At 39.8% G+C, this 22,139-nt stretch overlaps 1 protein-coding gene across 13 annotated transcripts in view; it reads right to left on the reverse strand.

The window, feature by feature from the left end:
• LOC107761742 (protein FORGETTER 1-like) overlaps positions 1 to 22,139 on the reverse strand; it is a 62,198-nt gene that overhangs the window by 582 nt on the left and 39,477 nt on the right. For 10 of the 13 annotated variants that reach the window (XM_075226963.1, XM_075226961.1, XM_075226959.1 and 7 more), the window contains one exon: positions 12 to 5,699. The exons of 2 other annotated variants lie outside the window; for them this stretch is intronic. In XM_075226963.1, coding sequence (XP_075083064.1) covers positions 889 to 1,842 — 954 coding nt within the window. In that variant the 5' untranslated portion in view covers positions 1,843 to 5,699 and the 3' untranslated portion in view covers positions 12 to 888. Of the gene's footprint in view, positions 1 to 11; positions 5,700 to 22,139 lie in introns of those variants that run through there. One more of the 13 variants, XM_075226965.1, reaches the window with a different exon arrangement.

A 22,139-nucleotide genomic window follows, 5' to 3' on the forward strand; every position in this document is an offset into this window, starting at 1 on the left:
CTGCAATTTGTCGAAGCTTTAGTCGAAATTAATAGGAAAGTGAACAAGTTAAAAAGGAAGAGAATAGTGAATGGTACTATCAGAAAATGGAATTCTATGTTGTCTAGCCATTGGACATACATTGCATAAAAATGGTTGTTTAGTTGACACCTTATTTGACAGAAATGAAATAGATCTCATCTTGGCAAATGGAATGTGACCTAATCTTTGATGCCAAAATACATCATCTTTATTACCAACAATAGATGGATTACAATATGAACTATGAGATACAGAATGATCAACAGAATTTGAAACAACAGTAGTGCTAGGATCAGAAACAGAAACATTAGACTGACCAGAAGAAGAAACAGAACTAGGAACAAATAAAGGAAAATGAGAATCAGTTGAATGCAGGAAGTACAATCCATTTGCAGCCTTACCAATATCTAGAGGCCTCCTCAGAGAAAGGCCCTATAAAATACAGTTAGAAATAGTGAAGATTGCAAGACATTTGAACTGAATAAGTAACTTGTGTACAAAGATCAAATTGAAATGGAATGAGGGAACTAATAAGACATTATGTAAAATCATATCTGCCCTGAGGATCAAAGAATCAGTAGATATGACTTTTACTTTATATCTATTAGGTAGAGTAATTAGGAAAGGTGTTACTAAAGGCTTAAGATTGTGAAGTAAGTGTTTATGTGGTGTCATGTGGTTGGTGGCACCAGAATCTATGATCCAAGGGTGGGTTTAAACCTAAGTGTGAAACTGTACATGCATGAAAATAAGCTGAATGCACCTCAGGGTGATTGTATAAACCTACAAAGTTGGCAAATCCTGCATTTTCAATGACAACATTCTCAGAATGAAGAGTAGGAGATGTGTGGACTTGTTGAAGCAGAGTCATGAGATGTTGGTATTGTTCTTTACTGAATCCATGTCCACTGTATCAAAGGAATTTGGTTTGGTAAAGGCAAGTTCCAGAAGATGTCCATCAGACTGAACACAAGTTGCAAACCTCCTATTCTTGGTAAACTTAAAATCTGAGGGGAAGCCATGTAGCTTATAACACTTATCAATGGTATGCCCGAGCTTCTTACAATATCTGCATGGAAGGTTGGAAGATGAACTAGAACCTCTATTTGTATCAAATTGGACCCTCTGATTAAAACCCTTAGAAGTGTTTAAAGAACCAGCTAAAGCATTGAAGGAGGCAAAATCATGGGAGAAACCAGGGACAGGAATATAAGTCTCTTTCTGTTTCTCATCATGTTGTAGCATGGAGTATGCCTTACTTAGGGAAGGAATGGATGGCATCCTAAGGATGTTGCTCTTGCAGGTACAGTACGACTCATTCAGACCACTGAGGAATTGATAGATTTTTTGCTCTTCAATGAATTTGGGGAGAGCACCACAGGAACAAACAAGACCAACATAAGCAGTACTAAGCTCATCCCAAAGACCTCCCAGTTTAGTAAAATAGGTAGCAATATCTAAATGAACTTGGGAAGTGAGACTAATTTCCCTTTGAAGTTGAATGTACTTAGAACCATTAGAAGTACCAAATCTCTCATTAATGTCAGTCCATACATCCTTAGCAGTGTCAAAACACATCACACTGTTGGCTATATCCCTAGACAAAGAGTTTGTTATCCATGCAATGATCATGTCATTGCACCTTCCCCAAAAATGATAATAAGGAGAGTTAAATTGTAGTTTGGATACCCTACCAGTGATGAGACCTAACTTGTTTTTAACAGAGAGGATAGTAAGCATGTTTTTGTGCCAAATGACAAAACCATCGCCATCAAAGGGATGGGATACCAGGTGATCACCTAGACTTTCCAAGGGATGCATGTAGAAAGGATGAGAGGGAGGTATAGTAAAATTATCAAAACTATCAACTGTAGTTGACGATCTCACTTCAGGACTACTCCATTTCTAAGTTAGGTCAAGTTTGTACACAAAAACATAAAATTGGTATCTACCAACACTTCAACCCAAAATTGAGTAATGAAAGGATATTATCGTCCTTCTTTGCGACCTAAAGAAAAAATGCCTTCAATTTATCACAAAGAAAACCACCACGACCTTTGATACCACCGGTAGAGTCGGAAATTGGGGATGAATGTACTCTGCAGAATCGAGCCACAAATTTGCCAAAGAAATAGCTCACCTTCTCTGAAACTCTTTAGCATTCATCATTTATGACCAAATCGTTCAAAAATCGAAGAAAAAATTCAGAAATTTTCCGGCAATGAAAATTTCGACAAGAAAGAAACTTGAGAAACAAACACCGTCAGTGGATATGTGGAGCCATAAACGATCGATAATAGGCTTTGATACCATGTTAATTCATTGATCCTTAGTGTAATCGAAAGATTTGATTTAGAATTGAAACTCTAATAATGAGAAGAGAGAGGTAAACGAAAAGAGAAAAATATTAGAGAGAGAGAAAATGAATTTATTCTTTTATTAGTTCTGTCCAAAATTTTCTATATGTATTGTATATACAAATGAATGAGTAAAATAAAAATGGGTCGGATATACAGAGAGGACCAAACTAAGTATAAAACTATGAGGCCCAACAGTTAATCATTTTAGTTGCTGTCAAGTGGCCCAGTATTGTCAACAAAGAAAAAGAGCAACCCTGTCACGCTAGTCAATAAAGAAGGAAATTGTGGTTAGAGAAGAAATCGTTTTCCATTTTCTTTCTCTTTTTTCCACTTCGGGCTACATGAAAAAGAAAATCAAATAAGGGAAATTGTTGGGCATTCTCTATAGTAGCAATGGAAGGTATCAACAAGATGAAAACAGGAAGCTGGAGTCTCTATCAGGACAAAAACTAGGACGAGATGTCAACAACAAGGTTTCAATAGTACATGGAGAAGTTTCTAACTTCATCGGGAAAGAAGGAATTATCCTTACATAGTAAAAACGATAAATGGTATAGAAAGATAAGCATTCATGGGGTACTAGTTGTGTTAAAGCGTGAGTTGACTGTGTTTACTCAAAAAATGGATAGAGTTAAATTTATACGTAGTTCTAAGGATATATGGTGTAACTTAACACAAATCGTAAGGATAAATAGAAATTATCAAATACGGATTGTAAAGAATGAAAAATATACAAGGTTGGAAAGAAGATGATTTAAGGACTAAGCAAGATGAATCAATATGTGAATTCAAAAAGTGTAATCCTTCAATATAGTGTATGGTATTTTGGTTACAATGTAAGCAAAAATTATTTTTTTTACAGAAATGTAGCCATCTTCTTTATAGTGGAGGATCCTACTTTAGATATAATTAAAAATACATAGTGGGGAACCAATGATAAATAAGCTTTTCCCTAATTCCCGCCGAGATTCTCTCCCTTAGTGCGGTTGCAACGACTCTTGTCTGTGAGCTCGAGCTAGATCGGATTCGGTGTTGGTCGATATTGTTTTTAGAGCTCGATGCGGAATTGAGCTCGATGCCGACTCGGGATCTGGTAATGACTCGGGCTCGGTATCGGTATCGATTGGCCTCTGCCCCTTAAGCTCGATTCCATAACATCTCATCATAGTTCGTTTCGGACCCGAGCTCGATAATGATTTTGAACTCGGTGTTTGACCTATACCTAAAATTTGAAGCTCGTTCGTTCCATCTTCGGAATTTATCTCGATATTATGAAGTCTTTCTTTGGTCCATTATGATACCATCTCGATCAATCGTACGATGACCGAAATCAGTTTCGACCGTATATAGACTGACGAGTAATACATGCCATTGCTATGTAAGCTAGTAGCTATCCTCTTAATAAGGAATCTTGCAAGAACCATTAATGTGCAAGAATCTCCTTAATAAGAGAGTCGGGTCTGAGCCCTGAATATAGAGTAGTCTATGGTAGGGAGCGCCTTACTCCCAAAGTTTTTTTTCAAAGTGCGAATCTAGATTAGCCAGAACCTAAATAGGCTACCGAAACGTTTGGTAGGAATTTAAACAAAAAAAATATATCTATTAACTTTTCAAGAAGATATAATCTTCATTTAAAAGATTCTTCTTCCTCACGTAAAATTCAATAGTGCAAAAGCTGTCATTAACATCATAACATAGGTGTAGATGGAGATTTCAGCTGCAAAAGGTCCAGACAAATATGACCATTTTAAAATATAATTAATAGAAAGTAGTAAATCCATAATTAAATGCTAATTATTGAATTATTAATCCTAAAACAGATAACTTTATTAGGAACACACCATGTGGACTCTAAGTATGGGCAAAATTTTATCAACCAGCAGTACAAAGGTATGAAACAGAACATTAAGAATTAATACAGCTACAATGGCTATCTCATACAAAGGTGAGGATATCAGAATTGCTTATTCGACGACAAACATTTCTCTCGCGGCCGGTTGTTCACCGTACATTGTTTTGACTCTCTTCGATGTTGGGAATTTAAGAACCTGGTGTAGGATTGACGGTACAGCTCTCATGTTGTGGATCCATGGCCTTCCAAAAAGGGCGTTGTACCTCATGTCGCCTTCGATTACGTGGAACTTCATTTCCTGGATGGTCCCGACCATATTTATCGGCAGAATTATCTCGCCTTTGGTGGTTTCACATGCCATATTGAATCCGTTTAGAACCAGGGCTGCGGGTACGACCTGGTCCTGTAAATCGAGTTATTTTACAACCTTCGATCTAATAATATTGGCCGAGCTACCTGGATCAATTAGCACACGCTTAACTTTAGTTTTATTCATAAGTACGGATATTATCAGTGCATCGTTATGAGGTTGCATGACTCCTTCTGCATCTTTATTATTAAAAGACAAAGTTCCTATGGGCGCGGAATCCTGAGTTTGAGGCCGCTTTTCTCTCATAACCGAGGTCTTAGTGCGTTTAAGCACCGACACTTGAGGGGTATCGACGTCGCCGATGATCATGTGGATGATGTACCGTGGTTCTTTTTGTTCGTTTTGTTTGCCGAAATCCCTATTTTTGAAATGGTTCTTGGCCCTGTCGCTTAAACATTCTTGAAGGTGCCCTTTATTGAATAACCGGGCTATCTCCTCTCTTAGTTGCCTGCAATCTTCCATTCTGTGGCCATGGGTACCATGATATTCACACATTTGATTGGGATTCCTCTGGGTAGGATCAATCTGCATGGGTCGAGGCCATTTAGTGTCTTTGATGCGTCCGATAGCCGACACGATGGCAGGTGCATCAATGCTGAAGTTATACTCCGATAACCGTAGTGCTTCTTTAGATCCGGTAGGTCTGTCGAACCCATTTCTGTTCATCAGCCCCCGAGACCCCTGGCCTCGATCACATTTTTTGTTGCTTTGTCCGGGGTTACGTCTCAATCATTGGTTCTGTGGTTTTCGCTATACGGTCGGTATCGGTCCCTGATCAGACCTTGTTCTCGATTGATATCCCTTCAAGCAGCGGGTTCAGACCCCAACTGATCATCTTCGACTCTAATTTTTGATTGGTATCGATTATGCACATCGGCCCAAGTAATAGTTGGGTACACGATCAGATTATGCTTCAACCGCCGTGAAGCCGTCGAATTTCGTTCGTTCAAACCTTAAGTGAAAGCCTGAACAGTCCAATCGTCTGTGACTGGTCTCGACTTTTATGGCCCCAGCGTGTGCTTTTGTCTTACTTTGAACAGGTCCGATTTCCTGGTCTCGACTTTTATGGCCCCGACGTGTGCTCTTACGAAGGAATCTGCAAGCATAGCAAAATAATCGATAGAATTATGTTACACCTCGTGTTTTCGTACGTGAAAGTACGCCATAAGTTAATTGATGAAAGCTAGGAAATGAGATATTACATCCCGTATTTTCGTATGTTAAAGTTTCGTAGTAAGTTAATCGACGTAAAATTTGGAAATGAGGTTATTTTTAAAATATAAGCATTATGCTATTTCAAACATGTGATGATTAAATTTGTGAAGGAAAAAGGGTAAGCAAATTGAAGAAAAGGAATTTCGTCTAAGTTTGACATTTTGGGATGAAATACGGTCCAAGCTATGATACCCGATATTTACGGACTAGTACCATACAAGGTACCACATGGCCATGATAGTAAGGTTTATATATGCAAAAAAATGAGCAATATTTTAAGTAATTTGGGATAATTATTAATTATACGGATAATTAATTAATTATCGAGTAACATGACATATAAGTTGGATAATGATTAAAATCCCCACCCCACCCTCACGTGGAGGCAAGCCACTAAACCAAGCAAATGACTCTTAAGTCATATTAGATTAGGTGGCAAACAAAGGATACTTATCTTCCAACATAAGGATTTCTAATTTCAAAACAAACGGTTACACATATTTGAACCATTTGGACTCGTCGTGAAAACCATTAGAAGGTGTATATCTTGGTAAAATCATGACCAAGGAGATAAGGACCATATACTTATCTTTCAACATCAAAGAATAGCAACTCAATCTGGAGCAACATAGGAAAGTGCGGATATTCAATGATTCAAACCGAGATTTCATAGCATCTTAAGCAATGTGTGAGTTTGCAATTTTAAGGAAGTACAGTGCAATTCTTCTCAAAAATATCATACGGATTTTCCCTACTCCAGGTATGTTAAGGCTATCCCTTCTTTCCTTTCGGCATGATCTATACGACACGAACGAAATGAGCAAATGCACAATTTCCATAAATGACTCTATTCATAGAAATATTAGGGGTGTCTATATTCTTGACTCCCCATGTGAATTATTATTATATCTTCTGTTCATGGGTCTCAAAAAAATATGTATTTGATAAAATTTATCCGACAGGCATATTATTTTTATGACCTTCCAAGAAAATCTTATTAACGTATTTCTTAAGGTATATTATTTTTATGACATCCCGAGAAAATATTATTAACGTATTTCTTATGCATTTATACATATACATTGACCCATGACCAGATGGCATTATATATGCGTATATATGTATATTATATGTATATGGAATATGGGAAACGGTTATGGCGGTATATACGCACCACCACCTGATCAGCGGGTATACGTTGATGATTTGTCTACAATGGATGAAATGATATGATGGGATGCCCTCAGAGGCTTGATGATGTTATGAACGCATATACCTATGCATGGTATGCCATTTATACATATATGCATGGCATTATAAAAATGAAATGATTCACAGAGCTATGCAGACGTACATGTCAAGTGTTTTACTTCATGTTTCTCTCATGTTTATTATTTACTGATTTTTATTCCTTACATACTCGGTACATTATTTGTACTGACGTCCCTTTTGACTGGGGATGCTGCGTTTCTTGCCCGCAGATCCCGATAGACAGGTCAATAGTCCTCCAAGTAGGCGATCAGCTGAGCGGAAGATGTTGGTGCACTCCATTTACTCCGGAGTTGCTTGTTTGGTTAGTACGATTTAGATGTGTATTGTTTGGTATGGCGAGGCTCTGTCCTGACCTTTATGACATTTCTGTACCCTTAGAGGCTTGTAGACATATGTCGTGTACGTGAAAGATTGTACGGCCTTGTCGGCCTATGTTTTGAGTTTATAAATGATCATGTTGGCCTATTAGGCCCGTATGTCACATGTATATGATGATGTAATAAGAAAGATACGTTACGTTGGTACTCGGTTGAGTATGCCCGTCGCGGCCCATCGGTTTGGGTCGTGACAAAAGTGATATCAGAGCAGTTCTGTCCTATGGAGTCTACAAGTCGTGTCTAGTAGAGTCTTGTTTATGGGTGTGTCGTGCACCACACTTATAAGCAGGAGGCTACAGAGCATTTAGGACTGTCACTCTTTCTTCTTACTCTAGATCGTGTGGTAGAGCTTAGTTGTAAGAATTCAATTTCCTAAACTCTATCCTATTTGTAATTCAACGATGCCTACATTTAGAAAGACGGTTGGTAAGAGATATAGCTGTGCAAGAGTTGAGTCAGAGGGACTCGATTTTTGTATCATGCTTATGATGGATAAACATGCGGTATTCAGTAGATCATGTCTGTACTAAGACGTGTAAGCCTCTTGATAAAGAGCCTTAAGGCAAGAATATTTATCCACCTTTATGGTGAAAGACAATGAGAGATTCAGAAGATAAATACAAGTTTCAAGGAGTAAAAGAAGCAAGATGAAGAAGGGTACAAGGTACCCAGTTAATAAAGATTATCATTATTCAGGAAGGGAGATATAAGCATTTTGAGTTACCTTCAACAGTGACAGATGTATATACAATTGGCCACACTGATCTCAGTTATGCCCTATGGGAGCTAACAGACATAGTTTAAGAGAAGAACGGGTTATCAGGATCCGACTGGGGATAGAGTAACCCAAAATAGTGAATGGATTGGTAGAGTTGGTTGACATTTCCGAAGCATAGTGCAAACATGGTAATGGATCTCCTGGTGAGACACCTCGATGGTGCACCCTACAATAGTACAACTAGATATGAGTACTACAAATATAAGCACTGGAAGCCTGGAAAGGATAAATATTATCTTAGTATGGCTCCCGTCCCTAGTAGAGAGAGAATGTTAGGCAACCCGAAGAGCCAGTAGATGGAGCAAGGGGCTCTAAAAGCAAGAGAATGTCTTGTTGAAGTTTTCAGAATAAGGTGATAGATAGAGATGTTAGCAAGGAAATAAGAAGAGAGTTAATGAAGCATTATGAGTAAGATGTCAACATGGATGACAACGGTAGATCAAAACAAAAATAGCAGTATTATAGAGTCAATAGTAAGGGGAGGGAAAATACGAGAGGTGACAGGTTTTGAGGCAACAAAAGAGTATAGGCCATAAAGTCATATTCTCACTTCGAAAAATAGGTTCGTGACTCCAACGCAACTACCGGAAGGAAACGTTAGACCCCAGAATAATAGAAATAAGTATGGGGTGGTGAACAAGATAAACTAAACATGAATTAGGGACTGAGTGACTTGATAATAGTCAGTATCACGAGAATTTCAGATTTGCATTCCGGCGATAATAGAATGGACAAGAGAAGACGATTCATGAGAAATTCAGAAAATGGTCATTCAGGAAGACGCTTCCCTAAATTAAGCAATATGAGCAAAGTTAAGCTTAAGGGATTGTATGTGCCAGTTGCACTAAGTGTCACCATTGCGAGTAAGGGAATTTGTTATCCTTGGTACAGAAGGATTGCCGCAAGCGAGTAAGGGTTATTGATGTTGTGAAATGACGCCAAATATGAAGAGGTAAAACATCTATAGGTAGATCCTCGTGGCTTTAGCTCTCAGTACTCCCCTAAAGAGGGGAATATGGAGTTACGTGGCATTAAGTCGGAATTAAGTAATTCTAGTAACTATGGAATGGTAAAGGAAGAGTGCGACAAAAATGAAAAGGGGATGAGATTGCACTTATTTAAATCCTACAGATGTGCTACGATTCCAGAATATTATGCAAGCACGACGTCAAGGAGAGGAAGTAAGGGTTCCTGCCTGAGATGTTATTGATAGATAAGGAGCACGTGTGAGACATAAGTTAAGATAAAGGAAATGACCCAAGAAAGATTACACGAAATATTGATATGAGAATGGGCCAACGAGTAGTCAGTAATTGATTCAGGAAGAGCCTAGTTTTTGGTTAAACAGGGGATTACAAATGAGGTAGTAGATCCTGCAAGATAAACATAGTAAAACCCAATATGGGGAATTCAGTCTCACAGATATGACCTCGAAACCGTTGAGAAAAATTCAGATAGAAGTTGGGGTAGTTAAAGATGACATATAAGTGTTACCGAAATAAAAGAGGATGCCACTGGAAACAATCAAAATTTAAGTTCAAAAGTAACCCTACAAGAACACGAGCGTAAACTACGGATAATTATAGGAGAGAAAGGACATTAAGTATTAGGTGTAATTAGCTCGCAGCTTTACAAGAGTTTGAGAATCCTCCCTAAACACTACAATGATAGACTGGTTGAGAAAGTAAGGAAGGAAGCTTTAACCTAAGCTGGGTGACCTAAGGAGGAAATGGTCTTATAACAACAGTCTCACAACAACATTGTATGCACTCCATAAGAAAATAGCACCTACTGTGGCTAATGAACGGGAAGTAAAATTAGAAGTGATATTCAAGAGCATATGAGTTGTATGGACTTCCAATATGCATGGGCACGAAGATAAGCTAAGTATGCACGCAAAAAGGGGGCAGAAAGACTAGGAAAAGTAATTGCTTACGTTTGAAGAAAGATGAGATGGAACAAAAAGAATTATTCGATTCATGATCCAGAGTTAGTTACATTATGAACGCACTTAAGAGTTTGGAAGTTTTATAAATGCAACATATACAACTGTAGAAGATTCTAGTATAAGTTAAAAGAAAGAATTAAGCCCAGGTCATAGATGAAGGATTGTATTATTAAAGGATTGTATCATGTACATTCCTCAGCGCCTGTGAAAGGCTAAACGTAATAACTAATACCATGAACCACATATCGGGAGGTAGCTTAAGCCTACATAAAGACTGATTAGAAGAAGGAGAAAACTAAAGAGTTATATCAACGAAGTAAATCAAGAGTCTGATTATTGGACCCAGAAAAATATAGAAATCGTGATTGAGAACATTACAGGATCACTCTTAATATCAGAGGTACAAGAGAGCTAGTACAGTAGCCATATTCTATAATCGCTCTACGATAAAGCCAGTTAGAAGAGTACCAGCCTCATAAGAAGTCAGTACGAAACTCCCACCGGATTGTGTATACAACAATGGTGTAAGTATTATAATAGAGATTCAAGTTATGGACGTGAATTATACCTATATGGAAGGGAGGTCCTGAAAGATATAGAAGATACCATGCGAGATTTTAAGGTAAGTAAGGTAAAGGTGAACAACGTACAAGATACTCAAAGGAAAGAGATCGTGAATAGTCCATGCTTCGGATAGAAGACTAGATGTACTGGGATTCAATATCCAAGAACAATAGCAGCGTCATCAGTGGCGTACCTTCTAGCCTATGGGTTTTAAGTACCGAGAGATCTAATCAAGAGAGTAAAGAAGAGTTAGAGACGATGTGATATCTCGCTTAATGTTCCAGAATAACATAAGGGAATCAATGGTGCAAACAAGTTGAAGGAAGGTTGTGAATAGTATAAATAGATACGTAGAGGTCACAAGCTAAAGTATAGTAAAGCGACAAGGTTTTATGACAGGAGTAAGGATGAGAAAGGGCGAGTAAGAAAGTGACGAGAATGGGTCAGTTCTCGGGATTAAGCCCATAAAAACATGAGAGCCGATGGGTTCTCTAAGTTATAGAAGGCTCAATATAGCCTGAATGAACTCAAAGGAGTCTAAGACTAGTAGCATTTAGAAGAGATGGAATGCTGCCCTGGTAGTGAAATGAAGGTGTAATTGTGACAGATAAAAGATAACGGTTGGGCCTTCGACTGAATAATGATTTGAAGAAAGAAAAAAAAGGGAGAAGGAGAAAAGATTTCGCGAATGGCACGAGATCAAAATACCCCCATAAGGCGAATCACATCGAGATACTATGAAATACGATTACAGAAATCACTTCAAATATTCGTCGATGCAACGTAAGCCCTAGTGGCAAGGTTTTACGTAAGAAGTTTCAAATTATCAGTGGTATATTGTAGATCAATATTGAGGCAAATCATAATTGATGGACAAAAGTCACATAGTATAAGCTGAGATTAGGTCATCATTCTTAAGATGAACAATAATGAGGAAGCATTAAAGGACTTAGATTTATACATATGTGATAAGCAACAAGAGTAAGCTGGAATTTGGTAGCAGACCTCCGCAACGATAAATCGAAGTAAGAATTATGGTATAGTATGGCTTAAAGATAATGACGCCCAGAGGGACAGCTTGACATAATTTTGTATATATTCACAAAGTGAAGTCTAGAGATTGGCTAAAAGCTGGAGGAAAGACAAGAGAAGAGTCGCATAGGCGCACATACAAAGTTAGAGTCATAAAGGCTACATGATAGAAGGTAGCAACATTTACGAGATTAGAAGGGTTCCGACTACAAGTCGTGGTGTGAGAAAGAGGCTTAAAGGGGGAAAATGCCCTGGCCTTTGGATTTATTCAAAGAACAGTTTCCTAAATGGCAAGAAGAATGTTAAAGTATTCACAAGAGCTATGGGTTAAGAGAATGATAAATGCATCAATCAACATTCGAGGACGAATGTTCCAAAGGGGGAGATGATGTTACACCCCATGTTTTCGTACATGAAAGTACGCCATAAGTAAATTGATGAAAGCTAGGAAATTGGATATTATATCCCGTATTTTCGTATGTTAAAGTTTCGTCGTAAGTTAATCGATGTAAAATTCGGGACTGAGGTTATTTTAAAATTTTAAGCATTATGCTATTTCAAACACGTGATGATTAAATTTGTGAAGAAAAAAGGGTAAGCAAATCGAAGAAAAAGAATTTCGTGAAAGTTTGACATTTTTGGGATAAAATACGGTCTAAGCTATGATACCCAATATTTACGGACTAGTACCATACAAGGTACCACATGGCCATGATAGTGAGGTGTATAAGGTATGCAAAAAATGAGAAATATTTTAAGTAATTTAGGACAATGCTTAATTATGCGGGTAATTGGTTAATTACCGAGTAACGAGACATTACCTAATTAACTAATAAGTTAGATAATGATTAAAATCCCTACCCCACCCCCACGTGGAAGCAAGCCACTAAACCAAGCAAATGACTCTTAAGTCATATTAGATTAGGTGGCAAACAAAGGATACTTATCTTCCCACATAAGGATTTCTAAATCCAAAACAAACGGTTACACATCTTTGAACCATTTGGACTCGTCGTGAGAATCATTAGAAGGTGTATATCTTGGTAAAATCATGACCAAGGAGATAAGGACCATATACTCATCTTTCAACATCAAAGAATAGCAACGCAATCTGGAGCAACATAAGAAAGTGCGGATATTCAATGATTCAAACCGAGATTTCATAGCATCTTAATCAACATGTGAGTTTGCAATTTTAAGAAAGTACGGTGCAATCCTTCTCAAAAATATCATACGGATTTTTCTTACTCCAGGTATGTTAAGGCTATCCCTTCTTTCCTTTCGGCATGATCTATACGACACGAACGAAATGAGCAAATGCACAATTTTCATAAATGATTCTATTCATAGAAATATTAGGGGTGTCTATATTCTTGATTCCCCATGTGAATTATTATTATATCCTCTGTTCATGGGTCTCAGAAAAATACGTAATTGATAAAATTTATCCGACATGTATATTATTTTTATGACCTTCCGAGAAAATCTTATTAACGTATTTCTTAAGGCATATTATTTTTATGACATTCCGAGAAAATATTATTATTGTATTTCTTATGCATTTCATGCATTTATACATATACATTGACCCATGACCAGATGGCGTTATATATGCGTATATATGTATATGGAATATGGGAAACAGTTATGGCGTTATATACGCACCACCACCTGATCAGCTGGAATACGTTGATGATTTGCCCACAATGACCGAAATGATATGATGGGATACCCTCAAAGGCTTGATGATGTTATGAACGCATATACCTATGCATGGTATGACATTTATATGCATATGCATGACATTATAAAAATGAAATGATTCACAGAGCTATGCAGACGTACATGTTGAGTCTTTTACTCCATGTTTCTCTCATGTCTATTATTTACTAATTTTCATTCCTTAGATACTCGGTACATTATTGATACCGACGTCCCTTTTTCCTGGGAACGCTGTGTTTCATGTCCGCAGGTCCCGATAGACAGGTCGAGAGTCCTCCAAGTAGGCGATCAGCTGAGTGAAAGATGTTGGTCCACTCCATTTACTCCGGAGTTGCTTGTTTGATTAGTAAGATTTAGATATGTATTGTTTGGTATGGAGGGGCTCTGTCCTGACCTTTATGACATTTTTGTACCCTTAGAGGCTTGTAGACATATATCGTATACGTGAAAGATTGTACAGCCTTGTCGGCCTATGTTTTGAGTTTTTAAATGATCATGTTGGTCTATTAGGCCCGTATGTCACGTATATATGATGATGTAATAAGAAAGATACGTTACATTGGTACTTGGTTGGGTAAGGTACCGGGTGCCCGTCGCGACCCATCGGTTTGGGTCGTAACAAAATAGATGGTAAATTATGATACCTTATCATTGCTCCCTTTGACAGGGTTCCACCGAATTTCTTCAATAATACGGATTCGATCTCATCATCCTCTAGATCGTTCCCTTTGATGGCACATGTGTATGAGGTGACATGTTCGTTGGGATCGGTAGTTCCATTATATTTAGGAATCTCGGGCATGTGAAATTTCTTTGGGATCGGTTTAGGAGCCACACTTTGGGAGAATGGCTTTTGTACGAATTTTTTGGAATCTAAGCCCTTCAATATCGGTGGTGCCACCGAGATCTGATCAACCCTGGAGTTATATGTTTCCACCTTTTTGTCGTTTGCTTTGATCCTTATTTCTCCCGATTTTATTTATTTTGTCAGTTCTTCGAACATCTTAGAAATTTCAGGGTTAGTCCTCGACTCCTGCTTATTTGATCTCACTATAGTTGGTTCCGTTGTATGGGCAATTTCTCAAGGTTGACTGGGCTCCGACCTGTTCGGTATTTGGGTTTAACTCTGCAACTTAGCTATTGCTGCCTGTTGAGCTTGGAATATTTCAAAAATCATACGCGAGCTGATGCTGTTTTCCTTGACGTTGTGGGTATCTCGAGCTGCGGATCGAGTGCCACCATGAATGCTATTTTCAGGTTCAGAATGTAGGTTCGTCTCAATGGCCACATGCGAATTAATGTCTATCAACACTTCGATTCAAGCTCCAACGGCGTTGACAAGTGGTCTTTCGGTACTGGTGTCAAGTTGTTGTTCTCATCTTGAAGACCAGCTTCATTGTCGATAGATAAAGCCGATAGTTAGTCGTTGCTAATCCTAAATCAAAGACACTTCCGGAAACAAGCACAGAACGGTGTGTTTCTGCAGATTCGTATCAAATAACCACTGTTATTCTTAACCCCACGGTGGGCGCTAAATTGTTTACCCGAAAAACGGATAGAGTTGAATTTGTACGTAGTTCTAAGGATATGTGGTGTAACTTAACACAAATCATAAGGATAAATAGAAATTATCAAATACGGATTGTAAAGAATGAAAAATACACAAGGTTGGAAATAAGATGATTTAAGGACTAAGCAAGATAAATCAATCCGTGAAACCAAAAAGTGTAATCCTTCAATATAGTGTATGGTATTTTGGTTACAATGTAAGAAAAAAATTTCCTTTTACAGAAATGTAGCCATCCTCTTTATAGTGAAGGATCCTACTTTAGATATAATTAAAAATACATAGTAGGGAACCCATGATAAATCAGTTTTTTTCTAATGCCCGCCGAGATTCTCTCCTTTAGTGCGATTGCAACGATTCTTGTCTGTGAGCTCGAGCTTGATCGGACTCGATGCTGGTCGGTATTGTTTTTAGAGCTCGATGCAGACTTGAGATCGATGCCCACTCGGGATTTGGTAATGACTCGGGCTCGGTATCAGTTGGCCTCTTCCCCTTAAGCTTGATTCCATAACATCTCATCATAGTTCGATTCGGACCCGAGCTCAATAATGACTTTGAACTCGGTGTTTGACCTAAACCTGAAATCTGAAGCTCGTTCATACCATCTTCGAAACCCATCTCGATATTACGAAGTCTTCCTTTAGTCCATTATGATCCCATATCGATCAATCGTACGAAGGCGGAAATCAATTTTGACCGTATACATATAGACCCCTCGTTTCTCGGGAAGGATGAGGTGAGAAACGATATGATTTCTCAATGGCTCGATTGGATATGCACTGACGTTTGCATCGAGACCGACCATGACGTACCTGATAGCTGTCCCGTCGGTTTAGTTTATCAATGCATTTAATGCGTGTTAGACGGTGGTCGACCACCGCTGATATTGAATCTCCATTGCTTCAATCTATAAATAGCCCTTCCTTGTACCATTTATCACTTTTACATCTTCAATCTACCAAATTTTCCAAGTTCCTTTTCGTATCTTCTGAGTTCATTCGCAAATCTGTGATTCTTTTCTGTAAAATCCTTCTTCAAAACCACAAAATCTTTGTCACCTCCTTTAAATACAAAATGGTGAAAACATCAAAAACCGCCCCCCCAAAAGAAAAAGTTCTTCTTCCCAATCTTACGCCGACAAAACACCGGTGGATCCACGACCTGAGGAGTGCGTTTCGGTGGCGTGTGTTCTTACCTACGATTTTAAGGTCAACAAAGGCTTTATGGTTCCGGGCCGATGTGAGCTGGTATCGTGGTATATGTGTTCGATAACCGGGAGATATCTCGAACATGTAAAAAAAGATTGTAACTAGGGAAACAAAGAAGTGGTAGTCCTTTCTTCTGACAAAGATATTACCGCTTACGTGAAAGGGTTTTTAGGTGTGTATACTTACCCTTTCACGTTAGGTCCCCTCGACCCCGTTATTATTAATTTCTGCCGTAAATACCAAATAATCCTAGGCCAGATCCATCCTTCTTTTTGGCGTATAGTTATTTTGATCCGATACTTTGTCCTTTCACCCTCGATCATCTCATCCGATTGTACTGTCCTCGCCACTTTCGAGGCGGGTTAATAAAACTTCAGCGTCGGGCTACCAAGGTTCTGTTCTCGAGCATAGACGAGGACAGGGATCGAGGCTGGATGTGCAGGTTCATTTGAGTAAGGACTTCAGACCTGATTCCGACTGAAAATATGCCTTTTCCCGAAGTGTGGAACATGAAGCGTAAGTGTAATTCTGCTGTTATCTCCTACTATTTTGTCCTTTCATTTATTTTCTCATCGATATCCCCCTTTTTGTGATGCAACGGTTCCCTGGATGCCCGACGTAGTTCCCGATCTCAAGAACTGTGTACGAGATCTGGCTTCGACCTCCACATACGCCGAGCGCTCATGGCGTGATTTGTCAAAGGGCCGATGGGAGGCCAAAAATCATGGTAATCTCCTTTCTCACATCATTGATAGTTCGAACTATTTTCCGTATACTTAAATTAATTTTCTTGTGTGTAGGTTTGGGCAAGGATGCGGTTTTGAGACCCCTGTCCGGCGAGGAGGAAACTTCGGCCCCGATTTCTAAACCGGCGAAGGACAATAAAAGAAAGAGGGTCTCTACTTCCGAAAACCCAAAGCCGAAGGCTCGTAAGTCAAAGAATAATACCATCTCTTTAACCTTAGAATCAGTTCGGTGCTTGAGGGATGAAGACGAGGAAGAAGAAAAACACAATGGGTCTGTACTGGTGGCCCGAATGAAGAAAACCATTGATGCCCCACAGGCAACTAGATCGATGGTGGTTTACAAGGCTCTACCTCGAACTGAGGATGTATAGGAGAAAGATTCGGGCAAAGTCCCCGAGCCGTTAGGAATCGAGAATATCTCCCATCGAAGTCAACGGATGGTGGATATGCCTGAAGGGGCCGATCCTGACTCTCTTTGAATCAAAGAGAACGACCTAAGCGATTCACTTGGGGCAGTAGTAATCCAAGACTCGCCCACTTTCCCTGCTTTTTACGAAGGGGCAATTCGGGAAGCCCAAGCTTTGGGGGGCCTTGAGGTAGATGGATCTCATGAGGGAGATAATCCTTTTCGTGATTTGTTTACCGATGTCGAGGACGTTATCGGCACTAGTGATGCATCTGATCTTTTCCTCGGAGTGCAGCAGGCTTTGAATCAGGTAAGCCTTAACTCACTTCGTTGGTAATGCTTTTATGCTTGTTTTTCTTTTCTAACTTCGTTTTTTCTTTCTTTGCAGGCCGCAGCAGTTCATCGAGAAGCATGTTCTCGGTCTCGAACCGAGCTGCGTCGATATGAGGCCCACTTTTAATTGGTCACGGAGGAGAAGAACTCCCTTAAACTCCTCTTAGGTCAAAGGCGAGAGGAAATCAAAGACCTTCGAGCTGAGTTGGCCAAGGCTCACCAAGATCAGACCGATCTGTCCGAGCAGGTAATGATACGTTTAAAAGTCTGTGGGCTTGATAGCAGAACGATGACTAATTTTTCGGTCTCACAGCTACATCAAAAAATTGAGATGATCGGGAAACTCCGTGAGGAGGTCAATGTGATAAAAGCAGAGTCCTTGAAGTGGAAAGAAGGTATGGACCGCTTCGCTGTAGAGAAAGAGGCTGCTCGAGCCCAATTATTATCGGCCGAAAACCAACTTCAAAGTATGAAGGAGAAAAGCTCGGTTCAAGCAAGAAAAATAGAGGAGCTCGAGGCTCGGTTGGCTTCTGAACTTGCCAAGGCCGAATCTGATGCCGAAAAGGCAAAGGCCGATGTGGATGCACTTGTGGCCATCTATCGGGCCGATGTTGAAGCTGCTCAGGTACAAGCAAGAGAGGCAGACGATACCACCGACACTCGAGCACATTGGTTTGCTGAACTTGCTAAGTGCCGATCTCGGAGGGAGACCCTCGAGGAGATCCATGCTCGAGGTTTCGACCTCACTGAAGAGATAAAAAGGGCTAAAGAGCTCGAAGCCTAAGCTGAAGCCTTGGATTCCGATGATGACGATGATGATGATAACGATGATGGTAGCAAGAGTGGGTCTGAGAGTGGGGAGGAGCCCGATGGAGAAGAGACTGCCCCCGGGGATAACCAAGAAACTTAGCCCTTAGTTTCTATTTCGGATGTTGCAAACAATCATGTAAACAATCTTGTACATATATACAAATATCATTTCTCTTCCCGTCTTGCCTCTGTTTTATTTCCTGGCTTGTGAAGATTTTGTTTTACTTATGCCTTATGAAAGTTTTCATAAGGCTTTAGGAAATTTGATCGAATTTGGAATTTGTAGCCTTTATAACCAAGTGAGCGCTTACTCAAACTCGAAATAAGGTAGCCGATAGGCTTAGTAGTCAAGTTGAGTGATTGCTTAAACTCGAAGTAATATAGCTTGTAGGCTTATTAGTAGCGTGAGTGATAGCTCAAACTCGAGATGATGTTGCCCATAGGCTTTATTGTTTGCTCGAACTTGAAATAAGAGTAGCTAGTAGGCTTAATGGTCGAGTGAGTGATTCTAACTTGAAGTAATGTAACCTGTAGGATTAATAGTCGAGTGAGCGCTTGCTTAAACTCAGAATGAAAGTAGCCCGTAGGCTTAGTAGTCGAGTGAGTGTTTGTTCGAACTTGGAATAAAAGTAGCCCGTGGGCTTAGTAGTCGAGTGAGTGATTCGAACTCGAAGTAATGTAGCCCGTAGGAGTAATAGTCGAGTGAGTGATTTGAACTCAAAGTAATGTATCCCGTAGGCATAATGGTCGAGTGAGTGCTTGCTCGAACTCGAAGTAAAAGTAGCCCGTAGACTTAGTAGTCGAGTGAGTGATTGCTCGAATTCAGAATAAAAGTATCATGTGGTCTTAGTAGTCAAGTGAGTGATTCGAACTCGAAGTAATATAGCTCGTAGGCATAATAGTCGAGTGAGTGATTCGAACTCGAGGTAATATAGCCCGTAGGCATAATGGTCGAGTGAGTGCTTGCTCGAACTCGAAGTAAAAGTAACCCATAGGCTTAGTAGTCAAGTGAGTGCTTGCTCGAACTCGAAATAAAAGTAGCATGTGGGCTTAGTAGTCGATTGAGTGATTCGAACTCGAAGTAAAGTAGCCCGTAGGCTTAGTAGTCGAGTGAGTGCTTGCTCGAACTCGGAATAAAAGTAGCCCATAGGCTGAGTGATTCGAACTCGAAGTAATTCGAACTCGAAGTAATGTAGCCCGTAGGCTTAATAGTCGAGTGAGTGATTCGAACTCGAAGTAATGTAGCCCGTAGGCGTAATGGTTGAGTAAGTGCTTGCTCAAACTCGAAGTAAAAGTAGCCCGTAAGCTTAGTAGTCGAGTGAGTGCTTGCTCGAACTCGGAATAAATATAGCCTGTGGGCTTAGTAGTCGAGTGAGTGATTCGAACTCGAAGTAATATACCAGTAGGCTTAGTAGTCGAGTGAGTACTTGGTCGAACTCGGAATAAAAGTAGCATGTGGGCTTAGTAGTCGAGTGAGTGATTCGAACTCGAAGTAATGTTGCCCGTAGGCATAATGGTCGAGTGAGTGATTCGAACTCGAAGTAATGTAGCCCGTAGGCATAATGTTTCTTGGATATAAGATATCGATAAAGAATAAATATTTCTTTGTAAGTCATTATACATGTGTTCATGTTTTGCGTCAGGGCTCGGGCCAACTACATGAGCATGGTTCGTTTTGACCATTTGGCTCTTACAATTTTTCTTATCGGAACCTTGTTGAAGTAACTTTCTTACATCGACTTGATATATTTGCTTGATATATTTGAGGGGTAATTCCCCCACAGTATTCGAGGTCGATTGTAAAGAGGTCTCGGATACTGTCGAATTATTTCTAAGTTAGCACGATCAATGGTTGCCTTATTAAAAACCTTGCCGAAAAACCCATTTGGGATAAAACCGGTCTAAGGGAAAAAGGTTGCAACGCGTGCTTTCAGACCTAGGGCTTCGTATTGAAGGATCCATCCTTGTTCCTGATCGGACTCATGCAAGGGTTAGTTTCGAAATATAAACGAATATGGGAGGGTCGTACCTTAGCAGTAGTATCGTTTTAGGTGCGACACATTCCAATTGCTTGATAGTTGTTTGCCGTTTATAATACCGAGCTTGTAGGATCCTTTTCCGACATTTTCGAGAACCTGATATGGTCCTTCCCAATTTGGACCCAGTTTTCCTTCGTTTGAATTTCGGGTACTGAGGGTTACTTTCCTTAGCACTAAGTCCCCAAGTTTAAAATGGCGAAACTTGGTTCTTCGATTATAGTATCTTTCGATTTGTTGCTTTTGGGCGGCCAATCGGACGAGACCAACTTCTCGTTTTTCATCCGATAATTTGAGGCTAGTATTCATAGCCTCGTGATTTGACTCTTCTGTTGTATATCGAAACCTGGCACTGGGTTCCCCGACTTTGACCAGAATAAAGGCTTCGGAGCCATATACTAAGGAGAACGGGGTTGCCCGTTGCCCCCGTACTAGATTTTGATGTTGTTCGATATGCCTAAAGAACTTCGGGTAGGATTTCTCTCTATTTTCCCTTAGCGTCGTTCAACCTTTTCTTTAGGTTTTGAATGATAGTTTTGTTCGTTGATTCGGTATGTCCGTTCCCACTAGGGTGATACGGTGTTGATAATATCCTTTTTATTTTGTGGTCTTCGCGGAATTTCGTCACTTTGCTTCCGATAAACTGTTTCCCACTGTCACACACTAATTCGGCGGGTATCCCGAATTGACATACGATACGATCCCAGATAAAGTCTATAACCTCTTTCTCTCTTACTTTCACGAACGTCTGTGTTTCAATCCATTTAGAGAAATAGTCAGTCATAAATAAAATGTACTTAGCTTTACCTGGGGCCGATGGCAGAGGGCCGACGATATGCATTCCCCATTTCATGAATGGCCATGGGGATAGGACTGAGTGAAGTTGCTCTCCGGGCTGATGGATCATTGGTGCAAACCTTTGACATTTGTCACATTTTCGAACAAACTCCTTTGCATCTTTGTCCATATCTATCCAATAATACCCTGCCTTGATTATTTTTTGAACTAATGAATCGGCACCGGAGTGATTTCCACAAGTACCCTCGTGAATCTCTCGTAGGATGTATCGGTGTCTCCTGGACCTAAGCATACTGCAATGGTCCATCGAATGCCCTTCGGTATAATGTTCCATCTACAGTCAATGTGAATCGAGCAGCTTTGGTTCGTAGGGCCTTCGAATGTTTAGGTTCCGATGGGAGCTTTCCGTTCTCTAAGTATTTAATATACTTATTCCTCCAATCCCAGGTTAAGCTTGTATATCTCGACATGACCTTCTTCGATCACGGATCTCGAGAGTTGAACGACAGTCCTCGAGATTATTTCGTCTTGCTCGACCGATGATCCCAAATTCACAAGTGCATCGGCCTCACCGTTTTGTTCTCGTGGTACATGCTGTAAAGTTCACTCTTTGAAACGGTGCAAAGTGACCTGCAGTTTGTCCAAATACCTTTGCATTCTATCCTCTCGAACTTCAAAGGTTTTGTTTATTTGATACCACCAGTAAAGACTAAAGAGTCACATT

The sequence above is a fragment of the Nicotiana tabacum genome, chromosome 12, assembly GCF_000715075.1.
Source record: "Nicotiana tabacum cultivar K326 chromosome 12, ASM71507v2, whole genome shotgun sequence".
Classification (NCBI taxonomy): domain Eukaryota; kingdom Viridiplantae; phylum Streptophyta; class Magnoliopsida; order Solanales; family Solanaceae; genus Nicotiana; species Nicotiana tabacum.